Consider the following 16,308-nt stretch of genomic DNA (forward strand, 5'->3'; position numbering starts at 1 on the left):
TTCTAATGTGGCATGATGTTTTGCTCTATGGGGGGACTGCTGACATCAGGGAGTGCTGTTGCCATGAGGGGATGTACTTAGTCTGCAACGATGTTTGGGGGCGTGGAGAGTGTCAGGTGGAATCCACGTGAATGCCAGTACCTAAGGTTTTCCAGCAGAACATTGCATTGTAACTAGTGATGAGAGGTGATTAAAAAAATTAGAGGCTTTGTAATTAATTAATCGCAATTAATTGCATTTTTATCAAGCTGGATCAGACGACGCTATTTGTAGCACCTTTTCCAGCTCCTTATCCTGTATCACCAAAAGTAGACTACAGACCACTGCAATCCATCTCGCCAGAGAGTTTGTTAATTTGTCAGACGTAGACTTACTTATTTTGGCCTTGGTCTATTGTGGGCTGGCTACACTGTTTGCCTGTACCAGGACTGTCGTAGATAATGTTCTGCATTGAGGTGATACCGTAGGCTTAAAGTGCTGTGGTGATAAGAAAGCTCTTTGTTGCACAATTTGCACACAGCCATGCTCTTATCCAAGCTGCCATCAAGCCAAGCAATGCTGTCTCGTCTTCCATCACTGTTCACCAAACATTCTTGTGCGCTGATGTCACTCAGTACGTCCTGTGCATCGTCTTCGCAGCTGGAAATCGATTACCGCCACCGACCAGGCTGGAGTGTGTGCATCAGTGTTACCGGTATGCCAGAAATGAGGGAACTGAGAAACGTGTGTGACTCACCAGAGGATCCATGTTACAATATTATTGCGATATGATGAGTATTGCAATTAATTAACCTTTTTTCCAACTGCAAATTATTACCGTCCATCAGTTTTCAATCGCTTATCCAAAGCCAGGTCATGGGCGCAGCAGACCAAGCAAAGCACCCCAGATGTCACTCTCCACAGCAACACTTTCCAGCTCCTCCTGGGGGATCCCAAGGCGTTCCAAGGCCAGACGAGATACATAAACCCTTCAGCGTGTTCTGGGTCTGCTCCGGGGCCACAGGGCCATGTTTCTAACATGTAAGAAAAGCCTTGGTTTTTACCAGAGCGGTATGGACGCAGATCTTTGCACATGAAGTAGGTGATGGAGTGTGTTAATTTCTTCACTCTCTCACAGTTGGATGGTAGTTTTGTCGAGCTAAGTGTGTCCACTGCTGGTTGAGTTTTCGGCAGAGCGGGTTTAGCGTTAGCTTGGCCGTCAGCAGCTAAATGTGAGGTGAGCCCTCATGTTCGTAGTATTCCCAGAGTATTTCATTCTCATATGACACTGCTGTAAATCATGTGTGTCATATCCAAGTCCTCCTTCTGTGTAAAAACTCCCAAATAAAACCAGACGTGATTTAAACACAGATGGCGCATTTCAGATTTCTTTCTCCAGTGCCTCCAGCTTTGTTTTGACGAACTTCCTGCCAAATGCCACTGACTGAGACCTCCGCTGACCTCACCTCAAAAAAACATCAGCACCATCTAGTGGACCGAAAAAGCAACTGATTTTATAATGGTAGCAGTGAAAGTTGTAAGATCGATACTTGCCGTCCGTGTATCGATACAGTATCGCCACGCAAAATATTGCGATACTATGCTGCATTGATTTTTCGCCCCACCCCTAACCTAACCTAACCTAACCTAACCTAATTGCAGGCCATGAATCTTTGAAACTGCAGGGAGAGTGCATTTTTCAGAGCACTGGACGTTTGTCTTCCGGATAACATTCTCTGTCTGGAGAGGTTTTTGTTGTGTGGATCGTCACAATAATGAGAAACATCTTTAATGAAGAGTTTGTCTGGTTTGAGTGGTGCATTTAATTTGTTGGCTTTGTCTTTAGACAGTTCTGTGAAGGCCACTTTCATTCTCCTCAAACCATTCAGTGTTTAATTATATTAGTCTTTGAATGTTTTCCACTCCACTATTCATCTCTCTCCTTTCATTTTTCACCCAACTTGAATAATATAATTTATCACACCACTTAAGTTAATGCTTCCAAAATTAATACAAAATATGCAGCCGGCTCTGCAGCTGTGTTTTTATGTAGCACCAACACGGAGGATAAAAACTGTAGGTAATGCAGAATGAGAAGGTGCTAGGTTTGTCAGATTAAGTCAGGATGACCTCCTTATATGAATATGCCAGTTTTCCATCGCTGCTGTGACGCCGTAGTATGCCACAGACCTCAAGGAGTCACTACCAAGTGATGTCACCACAGAAGTAGTTCAGTGCTTTTGGCGTTGCACAACTGTTTGTTTCTGCAGTTATTCTGGGAAGTTGCACCAGAGGCCGAGTCCCCCAATCACTATCTGTGTCCACTCAGACACAAGAATCCACTCAAGTATTTTGGTCCTCAGATATCAGTTTCAAGGATAAGATAACGGAGAAATGTTTACTGTATAAACATGAAGTATTTGGGGGGTTTTTTGTGACACTTGATGAACAAATGTGCTCTTTGGCATCAATTGCAAACAAGATGAAAGAAAAAAACAAGGCACTCGGAGTCCTAAGTGTATCAGATGAGTGAACTCCAGAGGTTTAGGGGAGCTGTCGCAGTTCATGAAATGTTTATAGCAAAAACCCCTCGAGGAGACCAGGATAAACACATACTTGAAGTAGCATACAGAAGCATAGTTGAAAGCATTTTATCATTTACAGCATGGAACAGCCACCTGAGTGCAAAGAGCAAAAACAAGCTCTCCAAGATTGTCATATTGCAGGGAAGGTGATTGGCAAGTCACAGAAACAACTCAATGTAACTGATGTATCTAACAGTGCTACGCGCAGGTAGGCCAAATGCTTCATGAATGCTGATGCCTCACATCCATTACACTTAGAGTCTGAGCTGCTCCCATATGGGCGTTGATTTAGGGTCCCCAGAACCAGTCGCAACATATATAAGAGGTCCTTTATTCTCTATGCCATAAAGGCAATGAACACAGAATGACTATATTAGGAAACACTACTATTTTTATTAGATGTGCTTTCTTTTACTATTTATAAAACTTATTGCTCCTACCTGCCTGTTTGCACTGTTGTATCACATATATGGTTAAACTGTGCGTTTTCAATGGTGTATGGTGTTATAAGTTTGTAAGTACCTCTGATTTTTGGGAGAAGCCAAAGACAAATTTCCACCAAGGTGGACAATAAAGTATCTATCCAACCAACCAACCAACCAACCAACCAACCAGCCAACCAACCAACCAACCAACCAGCCAGCCCACCAACCAACCAGCCAACCAACCAACCAACCAACCAACCATCCAGCCAACCAACCAACCAACCAACCAACCAACCAACCAACCAACCAGCCAGCCAGCCAGCCAGCCAACCAACCAACCAACCAACCAACCAACCAGCCAACCAGCCAACCAACCAACCAACCAACCAACCAACCAGCCAACCAGCCAGCCAACCAACCAACCAACCAACCAACCAACCAACCAGCCAGCCCACCAACCAACCAGCCAACCAACCAACCAACCAACCAACCAACCAGCCAACCAACCAACCAACCAACCAACCAACCAACCAACCAGCCAGCCATCCAGCCAACCAACCAACCAACCAACCAACCAACCAACCAACCAACCAACCATCCAGCCAACCAACCCACCAACCAACCAACCAACCAACCAGCCAGCCATTATTATTTTTACAGATACTGCGATTGAGATATGAGTCGCAGTTTTAGTAGGAATGTCAGTTTTTGTTGTTGATGTCAGTGTTCAGTAAAAATAATAACAATGATATGATTTATGCTGGGGTCTGCACCAAACAAGCATGTTCCCTTATGTCTGGAATATTATCTGTAGGCTGGGGCATCTCTGTAGCACCACAGTGAAGCTGATGGGATTTGGATACTGCGCTTGGCCGAAGTTCAATTTTGATAATATTCCAGTAAACTGTGCAGCCCTTATTTCCTCTACATTCATGATATGCATTAAATAACCTGTCTTCAGTCACACACTCATTTCAGTCCAAAGCTGTCTGACTGTATTACTAACCTCCTCGGATGTAAGTGTGAAACCTGACCTTGATGTTCCTTGTTTTGTCTCTTGTCATCGCTGCCTGAAGGTGGACATGTTCTCCTATGGGATGGTGCTGTATGAGCTGCTGTCTGGGCGGAGGCCGGTGCTGGGACACCACCAGCTTCAGATAGCGAAGAAGCTCTCCAAAGGCATCCGGCCGGCTCTGGGCAGCCCAGAAGAGGTTCAGTTCTACTGCCTCCACAGCCTGCTGACCGAGTGCTGGGACACCAAGCCTGAGAAGGTGAGCTGATCAAAATCACACAAGTTTCCCTCTCTGTGCTGCTTTGTAGGAAATAGAGTGATTAACTGCACCACTCACAGTGTGGTTAGGGTAGTGGTTAAACTGCTCCTTGTCACATGGGACACAGTCCCGGATTACATCGGTTATCGTTCTGACAATCTCTGGTGGCAACAGCCAGTATTTCAGTGGTTTGAGTATAGCCCACGGATATCCAGGCTGACACTTCCTCTTCTGAGCGCCAATCAGTGTTTACAGTTCAATTAAAAACCTGAGAGAGGTCCAAACAATGTTTTGGCTAATCTCTATGAACAGATATCTGCATATGGATGCTGATAAATGAGTAAAGAGCTAATAAAAAGCTAACTCAACATCAGAAGATAGCAGATGGGCGCTGAGATTGTATTTGGCCTATGTGTTCCTTCTCTTTTGCTCTCCATATGGACTGTTTACCTGCAGGCAACCAAAGCCCGCTTAAACTTGATTGGTCAATACTACGTTGACTACAAATGGAAACCAAAATGCTTCTCATACCAAAGTCTTGTCTCATTTCCATATGCACACATATGCAGATATCTGTTAATAGAGATTACACTGGACAGTGTGAACCTTCCCACACCGTCCCACACTAGCTCCTCACTGGCAGGTAAAAGACAACGCGACTGGCAGCAGCAGGGAGGAAGCATTTCTGTCCGCAGCCCTTCGCAGAACAGTATGAGCAGATAACTTGAAGACTGCTGTGCAGAAGGAACTATAAGTTAGGCATAAAGTGGCAGCTGAAGGTGAGAGGTGTAGAGGTGGTGTCACCCTCTTCCCTTTGCCATGGCTTCCTCCGGTGATGGATAATGCTCCCTGTATTGCTCTGATGTGTCGTCGTATTTGCCATGCAGCAACTCCTAATCTATTTTCTGCTGCCTTATACTTGTGAGTTACTTTCAATAACACTTACCCCTCGTCATCGGTCGAGGCATTAAAGTCTAATGATTTGCCATTGCTGTCCTTCCTCTGTAGTGGGATGTTTTCTGTAACTAAACAGCCAACAGCAAAGTAGACAATCTGCTTCCTGTATTAGTTTGGATTTAGCCTGAGTCAAATGATATCAGCTCTTGCCTCAGGAAAAAAAAATAATCAGACAGCAGATTAATGTTCTCCCTCTGTGCGTGTGTCTGTATTTGTGTGTGTGTTTGTGTCTGTGCGCACAGAGGCCGTTGGCCATTCAGTGTGTGAGGCAGATGCAGGAGCCCAGCTTCCCCTGCCTCAGGTATATGCTGTCCTGTGACATCCACTCGCAGCTCTTCCTGTCCCAGCTGCAGGGACACAGCGCAGTGTTCTGGAGCGGAGACAAAGATAACAGGTTTGTTTCAACTCTTCAGTTTGCTGTAAACATTCATTCATTCATTTTTCATAACCACTTATCCTGTTAGGGGTCATGGGGGCTGGAGCATATCCCAGCTGACACTGGGTGAGAGGCAGAGTTCACCCTGGACAGGTCACCAGACTATCACAGGGCTGACACATAGAGACAGACAACCATTCACACTCACATTCACACCTACGGACAATTTAGAGTCACCAAGTAACCTGCATGTCTTTGGACTGTGGGAGGAAGCTGGAGCATCTGGAGGAAACCCACACTGACACAGGGAGAACATGCAAACTCCACTGTGTGTGGGCTAATAACATGCATGAAAAAAGAACAACACTTTTTAGTCCTACACACCTAATTTTGAACCGTTCTGAGCATTTTGACCAAAAAATAAATTGGTTCAGAATCCGAAAAGTTGGTTCGCAGCTGGAACCAAAAACTAGCAGGCTTTCCTTGACTTTCAGTGCCAACCCTGAGGAAGTCAGTGGGCATGTCATATGCTACAGGTTGGAAAGAGGCGATGGGGTCTTGCATGTTATATTGTCTTCATCTTCTCGTCGTTAATAGTAGTTGTGCCGTGCTTGTTTTTGTGCAGAAACAAATATCTGTAATAACAGAACAAAAGTTTGCAGGTAAGAGCAACGCTGTCTTGCTACCACTTTTTATTTCCTTTGTACATTATGCAATGGCCCAGGTTGATGACACGTCCTTGATTACAACGACTCTGCTCAACACTAATGGAAACACAAGCGGGTTCACTACATCAGTGGCTCCCATCTGGTGGGTCGAGGTCCAAAAGTTGGTCCCAGGTCCATTCTGAATGGACCGCAAGTGACTTGTGAACATGTCAACTTTGTAAAAAAAACACACTTTACATTGATTTTCCACCAAAGAGATTTTATTTTGAAGCTCTGTTTCCTCTGTAGAGTGAGTGAATAACGAACAGCTATTTAACACACAGCAAATTAGCTTGAGACATGGCCAAACACAAGCATGACGCTGAATATATTGAACTGTGTGGACTCCAAGAATCTTGAGTGGAAGTGGTTCAAGAATCAGAGCTAATTTGGTGAAAAAGCAGTTAATGAGTGCTCTGCATGCATTTAAACTACATATCAACTATTACTAAGCATTAATATAAATATGTAACATTTTGCAGTGAACACTTTAGAGCTGTGGTTCTCCACAGAGATGTCACTGAAATGGACAGAAATAGAGAATCTGCCTTGATTGATCAAGATTCTGAGGATCAGCTCTCTGATATGAACTGATAAGTTTATTAAAAATAAGATTTGGTCTTGTGAGTGAGATCCACAGTCTCCTTATCTAAGGTTTCTGCCGGTCTTTCTTCATTTTAACAACAATAATGTATCATATGAAACACAATAAGGAGCTGCTATCTTTGTGAGTGTTTTAATAAATCTAGTACGGGGCACGGCAATGGTCAAAGCCTACAGCACTGCATCCTCAAACTGCTGTTAATGTCCTTCAGTCCAGGCAGCACGGTGACTTGTGTCCATACTTTCTAACCTTGAGACTTCACTCAGATATAAAGGATTGTGAAGCCTAAGCAGAGGTCTGGGCGTCCTTTGAGTTTCAGACACTTTGTTTAATGCATTCTGGTGACTTAAAGAATGAAAGCAACAAAAAAGTGCACTGCATCAGTGTTTTTATGTTAAATACATTTAATTTAGTTGAGACTTTGATGACACTGATACTCTAGAGGCAGGGAGGCCAGACTGTAGGCTTGGCCCGCGCCAGAGTCCCAGAGCCAGCTGTCCTACCTGGCCCACACACTCCTGGGTCCTGGTTGCATAAGTGAGGCAGAAAGGGCAGCTCGCAGTTTCTGGAACACAGTTAGGTACACCACCACGGTTGAAAAGGGCAAGCAAGATCCCCACTCAACCCCTTAAGTAACCCTCAAACCCCAAGTAGAGCACTCTGTTGGACTTAGACACGCATAACACAGACAACACAAGCTCTTTTTACTCAAAGGTCAAGCCATAGGGCTGCTGCAAAGTCCCTTCTATACGTTGGCTTTTCATTTTTACACAGAACCAAATGATGGCAGCGGCATCATGCCTCTGCGGTGTATCATTTTAGACAGCATGCCAGCATTGTGGAAGTAAAAGAGGTGTAACAGGCATGACGTGTAATACATTAGTGTCTGCCTCTAGTGTGACATAAACCATATGCGTTGGCAGCATTTAATAAATAGGAACAATTGAATTAACATGGCAATAATAATCAATTACCGTCCCTGTTATATGGTGGCTGATCTCTCCATCTGCTCAGAGGTTAAGGAGCTCCTGGACCTCATTGTTTTACCAGTTTTCTTTCATTTTCAGCTGCTGTTCTTCTTATGATTAGATATACTTTATTGTCCCCGCAGGGAAATTTGTCTTGGACTCAGGAGCTGCACAAGTATTGCTGCCTTACAGTTATAGTCCAGAAGAAATGAAAAGCATGCACCATAAAACACACACTACACATAACAGTATTGCAGTATATCAAGCAGCATTATTTAAAATCTTAATTGAGGTTGGCACAAATGAATTTTTAAAATGATTTAGTTTAAATTTGGGCGCCCTGCATCGTCTGCCCCAGGGTAAAAGCTCGTACTCAGTGTGGAGAATGAGGAAAGACTCAGACAATATCCTCTGTGCTTGTCTGAGAACAGACTGCTCGTACAGCGTCTGGAGGGATTGGTGTTGCTTCCTCCCCTTGACCTTCATGGCTGTCTGAACCAGATGAGCAAGTTTGGATTTTAACTCCACAGTCAGATTTTCAAACCATGCTGACATACCGAACCTGACAACACTCTAGAACAGCCTGATAAAAAAAACATGATCCCAAAGTCTTCTTAAGAAAACAGCCTTTCAGTGTGGACCCTCCAGCTAAGGCTACTGTCCAGGTGGATCCTGAGGTGCTTGTAGGAGCACACCTGATTTATTTGTTTGTAATGATTGATGACTAGACTCTGATCCCCCACTGACCTGGGGTCCAAAACCGTCTCTTCATTTTTCCCTGGTGTTTAAAACTAGGTAGTTGCACAAACATGTCTATTTCATCGAAATAGGCCGAGGGACTTTCATCCTTTTGCAGGAGACTGAGAATGGCAGTGTCATCTGAAAATTTAAAATATGGTGCCCTGAGCTGCTTTTCTTAGGGTGCTTTCAGACCTAGAGTTGTCTCCTTTGGTTCAAATCAGGAACTTATTTTGTCACAGACTTGTATAATTGCCTAGAGTTGGTTCGTGTTCTCACGGCAACATTTACAAGAGGACCAAATCAAATGCCTTGTGTGAGAAAGCTGCTCTTGATTGGTCAGAATTTCCATGCGGGAAAAATCCAGGAAGTAAAGCAAACGTTGAAGAAGAGTACACTTGCAAGATAAATGTGACACTTTCTAATGTCACAATGGAGGGACAACTACACAGGTTGATTTTAGCGCTGCTCATCGTGGACTATATTGCTGTCATTGTTCATTTTAGTCAAAGCATACAGTTTGAAAACAAGGTGCGGCTCCAACTAGAAAACAATGTTTTGATGCATTGGATGTGCTGAATGTGCATATTAAGGCAGTACAGGAGGAGGTGCACATTAATAATCCTCCAGGACTGTAACATGCTCATGTTTAACCCACACAATGTGTCATGTGACTGCAGTTGCTTCACATCCAGGTCGGAACACCTTCTCACCACAAACCAACCGCACCAGAGTTCCTTTGTAACTGGACTGAGACCACCTCTTCAAGAAGGTCTTGGTCTGGTTGTTTTGGTGCGCACCTGAGTGTGACTGCTGTGTTCACACCTGCCCAAACGAACCGCACATAAGGGGCAAACAAACTTGAACCTTACAGTCATTAGTGTATAGCTTTTCTTGGAGTTAGCCGCTAACTGCTAACGACTGCTTTTTAAGCAGGGTGTCTGCAGATCCTTAAAAAGTCTTAACATGTCTTAAAGTCTAAAGAGTCATTAAATAGTCTTAAATTAAAAATTAACAAAACAATGATAATCTGAATGTATGAGGTCTTAATTGCCACAAAAATCTCATTTAATTTATCCACTTTCAGTTTCTTTTTGTTAAAATGAGTCAAGCTTTTCTGCATGAAAGTCCACATTTCTGATGTTTCAAACCCGAAACTGTATTTTTACTTAATGCTTGCACTTACCTGTTGGCAAAATGTAGATTAACCCAACTCACTCTCCATATTTCTACATAAAACCTACCTCTGCTCGGGACTATATTTTCCATTATCCTGACCTGCAAGGCTTAAATAATAAAAAGAGTATTTGTCTGAAAAATCAGTCTTAAATTTGGTGAAAAATAATCTTGAAAAGGTTAAAAAAAAAAGCATTAAGTTTAAGTGTTTGACACCTCTAGACACCCTGATATAAAAGGAGCTAATTAGTACACTTTAACAGTTGCAGGGCTTTTACACACTGTGCAGTTGTAGAAACAGCTCGTGATAATGAAAAAAGAAAAAAAAAAAGAGTGAAAATTTGTTATAAATTAGGAGAAATACGGGAGACTTGTGACCCCAGGAGGAAACCCATAGAGGGCAATAAAAAAACTGTAAGGTTGGCAGGTATGCTCGTCCCTTCGGAGCCTTTACCCTCGGCCCACCGTCTCACTGCAGCTCATTAACTCAGAGGAAGATGACCTCACTTTTTCTCAGACCTTCTTAGACCACGACTCAGGACTCGAGGGAACTACAAAAGTGTCTGATTTTCATTTTGTCTCCACGAAACTAGTTTAATAAGTGCATATATATACACACACATGCGGTATAAATCTTACAGCTCACAGGTAGAGGCTTATACACCACGGTAATCACACACACCGCTGAGTCCCAGGTGTCTTGATATAAAAGCTCTATTGTCTTTGTGGCAGCAGGATTCCAGGTTAATCTCTGCACAATAAAAGCAGCTTTCATCCCTTCATACAGGTGGTGTTAATGACTGCTGCTGACTCCTCTAGACTTCTTCCTGCCATTAACCCCGTCACTGTGATAAGACCTTGTTTGCACCCCTCCCCCGACTCTCCCACGGCCTTTAACAGACCTGAGGACCTGGAAACTGGCTGTGGGAGGCAGCGGACAATCACCTCCAGTTATTTAAACAGTGTCCGCACTAGCCCATGCAGATAAAAGTCTTTGAGTGTTGACCTTCCACCCACGCTAAGCTGGTGCAGCATGCTCCTTACCAAATGAGGGCGTGCATGCTCCATTTACCTGTTTGCAGACAGTCAGTTAACTTAAATAAGAGATAAGATGATGTGCCAGTGTCTGTCTGCATCACTGTGGACATGGCCTGAGTGTGTGTGAAGTGCTTTTCTGTTCTGTCTGACACTTTCAATATTAATGCATGGCCCTTTGTAGAGTCACTATTTTAATACAGCATACTTTAAATTGTTGATAACATGATATTGGATCAGATGAGACTTTATTGATCCCCTGTAGTGAAATTTGCAGTTCATGAAATAAAAGTAAGAAGTGACAGACATTAAAAATCTGAGCTTTACACATTACCAGGATCTTTTTTCTCATGTTATACTGCATGTTACATATTGTCCTCTCTCCCATCATATAAACACACACATAGAATGGATCACCTGAAATGAATACAAAGCTAGAAAATAAGTAACCTTTCACTGAAGAAAAGGGAGTCAAATGTTCACAGTGATGACATTTAAAGTAAAACCCCATCATGCTCTCTCTAAAGTTTTTACTGTCCAGGCTTCCCACAGTTTAATAATGACACTTTGTCTAAAATAAAAACTGCTCCAGCTAACGTCAGAATAAATGATTACTTTTTTTCAAATGTTAACCTTCAAGGAGTGAACCAAATCCAAGGGGAAGACGTGACACAGATGTTCCGACAACCACTTAAATCCCTAATTTAACCCAATTATCTTGACCACTTATCTTAAAGTGAAGCCAAAGTGAACACGTCTAAAATGGCCTCTTCAAACAGTCGTCCTTTGTACTGTTGAACTGTGTGGACGCACAGCTGTGGTCAGTGACTAATATTCAACTTTATTTTAATGTCCAACTCAGAGAAAATGCCTGCACCTATCTGATGCCTTGTGTCACGTGCACCGCCACGTGAGAGCTGATGCATCACCACATCTCAGCAATGAAACTGACTCATACATTTTTAATATTGTTAATTAGATGGCAAAACTACCAGAGTAAGATCAAGGCTGCGTGATTGAACCATCTTCTAGTTTTCTCCAAAGCAGCTACAGTGTGTGAGTGTGTGGTCATCTCTGTGTATCGCTGTGTGTGTCTTGTAGGAACTACAGTGTGGTGAACGTGGAGAAGGGTCAGGTGGAGGTGAAGAGGATGCTGTGTGCAGGCAGCAGGATCAGCTGTCAGATGAAGATGGGGAACGTTCTGTGGATGGCTACTGAGGTACACGCCACCTCAAATCACACTCACCATCTGCATGCAGATAGTTACGTCTTCACATAGCACAGTGCTGGTTCTGTTTGGGGTTCAGAGGTTAAGATGACCCGGTCATACATGTGCTGTTTGGCAACTCTTTATCTCACAGTTGGGACTCAAATATTCCGGAAAACACTTGAGTTTGGATTTTTCTAATTCCCTCAACAATCAACAACTTAATGTGGTAAACAGGATCTCTCCCTGACGTGTCGTATGTCCGGAGTTTTGTGCAAAATGTGTTGGTTAGTGTGTAATACTGGTGTGTGTTTGTGTGACAGGAGCAGGAAGTTTTCATCTACAGTCTGAAGGACATGTGTCCCCTCAGTCAACCCCAGAAACAGTTCTCATGTCCAGCCGTCATCACCTGCCTGTTTCCTGTTCCAGCGAGAGAACAGGTCAGCTCACGTCTCAACACACATGCACACACACGCACACACACGCACACAGAGAGAGAAGCAGGGTTTTTTTTTATCATTTGTGCACATAAATCACTCATTTGTTCCTGCACCTCCCAAATAACCATTTGTACTGTATATCAGTTACTCGCCCAGTGTTACATCATATTTGTGAAGAAAACTTTTTTGTCTCGCACGCCTTCATGGTAAACGAAGAATCTAAAAACAGAGAAAATTCTTGATGAATTGAAGTAAATGGGGTCCACTTTTAACGACAGTAAAACTATATCAAAACATCTGTTTACAAACACTCACAAAACATGTGCAGTATAAGCCAGGTCTCAGTACTTCCCAAAACCTCGGCCCTCTCTAATGGGGAGCTGATCGGAAAGTGAAACTTATCTAATCTCACTTTGAAGCCAGACTCTGTTGACAAAAACAGTAATTTTACCTCGCTGAACACAGGAGCTGCTGGTCTACCACTGCCTCCATCAGTTAGTGTGTATTATTGTGTGATTTTTAATGTTGTTAACACTGTGCTACATTACAGAGAAATACAAAACCGTACTAATGAACCTTCATTAATATAAGCCTATATTTTATCTCCAAGTGCACGTCACACACTGAGCGAGCCGCCTGTTAATGACGCTGTGGGCTAATGGGCATGTAGCTACTTCCATGTTTCAGATGATACGTCATGTTTGTAGTCGACCAATGAAGATGAGTTTACATATCACCTTGGGTTCGTCCTTCACCTTCTCAAAATGATCCCACACTTTGGATTTCCTGCCCGACATGTTATTAACTAGCCTGTGGAATAACCGCAGGTACCAGCCCTGGAGATTAACCTGACTCCTGTCTGACTGCTGAGCGTGGATACTTCCTGTGTCTGTCCTTTCACATTAAAGTCACACATGGTCCAGTCATATAGGTTTGGATTTAATGTGACAAGGCGCAGCTCCTGATAGAGTTTCACATTTGTTTTGTTTGCCTGCCACTAAAGCAACCAATGAAATTTTGCTGACTAATGACCTTTCTGGTCGACTAAGGTTCGGTCATATCAGGGGGCAGCCCTACTTGAGTATATGATTTATTTCAACACAAATCTGAAATCAGAGTAGACTTTGGTACATCATGTATGCATCAACATATTCATATGTCCTTTAACTGTCTTGTATAGCACATATGAGATCTGAATAAGTATTTTACAGGACAGAACTAGTTTGCACACATGATTTAATGAATAGAACACATCGTCAAGGTTTTTCTTATCAAGGCCAGCGGATAGCCTGCGGCTCCCACACAAAGTTGGCCACAAGTGAAGGTCATTGTGATCCCTTGTGTTACCTAATCATAACACAGATGAAACCATCCATTGTCTCTACATTGCAAATCCTTCACTTAATCCATTTCTCTAATACAGTTTGTTCATTTTCACCATAATGTGTCGACTGATAGTGCAGAGCTATAGCTGCTCACTTTCAGCAGTGATGCTTCTTACTGTGGGGCTTTGCTGTGATTTGTGCACATCACTAATTTTACATACCGTCTAGACTACAGCAGCACAGAGTTCAATACACAGAGAAATGCACGATATTGGATTTTCCGATATTTTCCAACTCATTTTGGCTGAATCCAGACATCAATACATGCACGTTTTATTTTTTTCCACCTAGTTGCAGAGAACATCAAGTCTCTGCTGCCATGAAATTAACATATAATTATTCTTACTCTTGTCATAACGGCTCGCTGGCAGACGCAGACATAAAATACAGTGCTTTTCAAAATGTGCACGTTCACTTGGTAAAATAAGGGAACTACTTAAACTCAGGTTAAAACACGTCATGTTTATTTATATGTAACATTTTGGGGCGGCAGTAGCTCAGTCCATAGGGACCTGGGTTGTGAACAGGAGGGTCGCCTGTTTAAGTCCCTGTCTGAACCAAGTATGGAGTGTGGACTTGTAGCTGGAGAGGCGCCAGTTCGCCTCATGGGCACTGCCGAGGTGCCCTTGGCACTGCAAGCAAGGCACTGAACCCCCAGCTGCTCAGGGTGCCTGTCCAAGGCAGCCTCCTCACTCTGACATCCCTCCATTAAATGCATGTATAGGTCCTGTTTGTGCATGTGTTTATTTTTCGGGCCTGTGTGTTGACAACAGAGTGGAAAAATTTAATTTCCCCTCGGAGATTAATAAAGTATATCATCTTCTTCAAAACTGTAAAATTCATCCCACTTTAACAGGTTTCGATGACACTCTCCCTGAGATCATCCTGACAGAAGCAACAACCGGGGCGAATGAACCTGTTTTGGCTAATTAAAGTCACATCTTATCAGCCTGTCACATCGGCAGACATGTTAATTTTGGGCCGGCGCCGATATTTCATTTTCAAGCCTTTATCTGCCGAAACTGATGGCATGCTGATATAATCTTGCACACCCACCTGTAATACATTTATCACTTAATTATTATTTCGTATGAAGAAAGAAATTAAATCTTTTCATTAAATCAGGGAATGTGTGCACAATAAAAAAAAAAAAAAAAAAAGATGTTTTCCCCTCCAGCATTGGGCACCTTGTAAACTCAATAATCAGACTGCTTATATTTTTTCTTTCATTCCAGCTGCACAGATTAATAAACGAGTATCCAGCAAAGGGCTTTACAAACAGCACGTGTGCAAATAAGAGTTCCAGCTAAACATCTAGTGCATTGTTAGAATAGAAAAACAGGCTGCAGCAGTTTTCTCAAACAAATCATAAAACTGAGTGGATTCCTTCCATGCTCTCAAGTGTCATTAATTAAGGCTCAAACAGGAAAATCACATTTAAAATCAGTGAAAGAAAAGAAATACTGTGCTCCCTTTATTTCATTACTTTTAACTCTCCACATGACAAGCACCACAAAACACTGTAGCTCTGTCTGTACTGCTCATATCTGAGTAAATAAAACCCAGAAACACTTCTTGGCCACGCAGAGTCAAGCCATGGCACGTCGCTTTGCATTTCCATAGTCAGTTTAGACACGCTGTGCCATGCCAAGCTGCACCAGACATGGACTTTCTCAGTCCACTTCTTCACAGGGGACTTTAGCCATGGATTGGCACTCTGCTTTTACAAGTCATCAACCAAGACAAGCCATCATCAGTTAAAGACAAACCTTCAGGCAAGTAGCCCTGTTGTAATGGAAGTGCAAATCCCTGCTGCGCTGGCCTGGATTTCCCAAACCAAACCAAACTAAATCAAGCCAGCCCATAACTGTCAAAAAAAGGGTATTTGTCTGAATGCAGAAAAGCTATCACTTACAGATAAAGCTGATAATGTGACGTACACACATGTGAAAAGTCTTTACATGGAGCGGTACTTGAACATGCATCCAGTTTTTGCCGAATTCCTCGACATGCCATTAGTGTTTGTTTAGGTGAAATTACAGAGACATTAACAGGTGGGAGTTCGACAGTTTTAGTACAGCAGGTAATAACAGCACACTAATGGCTTAACAGCAGCTCACAATTACCTTCAAACATCTCACTGCCAGTAGCACTGCTGTGAGTGTCAGGCACCAAACAATACCTTTATGATGTGTACTTCTGCTCCCCTCTGACCTCTGACCTGCTGTCTGTTCACCCATCTACACATAACGGCTCTGCACCCTCACTACCCTTTGAAGCGGAGCTGGTAGAAAATCCAGGTGTTCGTAGGGTGGTGGGTGGTGCTGGGAGGGGATCAGCCTGTAGCGACTGGTATCACTGAGTAGGATGAACTGTGATCGTGTTTTTGTGTGTGAATCTGTGATTGTTTGATTTGTGGAATTAATTTTTCCTTGTATTAAGTCAACCAGTAAAA

The 16,308-nt window shown here is 43.0% G+C and overlaps 1 protein-coding gene across 3 annotated transcripts in view; it reads left to right on the forward strand.

Annotated features, from left to right (window-relative positions):
- Positions 1–16,308, forward strand: part of lrrk1 (leucine-rich repeat kinase 1) — a 124,412-nt gene that overhangs the window by 90,450 nt on the left and 17,654 nt on the right. For all 3 annotated transcript variants that reach the window (XM_049561456.1, XM_049561464.1, XM_049561469.1), the window contains 4 exons: positions 4,066–4,260; positions 5,460–5,611; positions 11,923–12,040; positions 12,352–12,468. In XM_049561456.1, coding sequence (XP_049417413.1) covers positions 4,066–4,260; positions 5,460–5,611; positions 11,923–12,040; positions 12,352–12,468 — 582 coding nt within the window. The remainder of the gene's footprint in view (positions 1–4,065; positions 4,261–5,459; positions 5,612–11,922; positions 12,041–12,351; positions 12,469–16,308) is intronic.

The sequence above is a fragment of the Epinephelus fuscoguttatus genome, linkage group LG2, assembly GCF_011397635.1.
Source record: "Epinephelus fuscoguttatus linkage group LG2, E.fuscoguttatus.final_Chr_v1".
In the NCBI taxonomy this organism is placed as follows: domain Eukaryota; kingdom Metazoa; phylum Chordata; class Actinopteri; order Perciformes; family Serranidae; genus Epinephelus; species Epinephelus fuscoguttatus.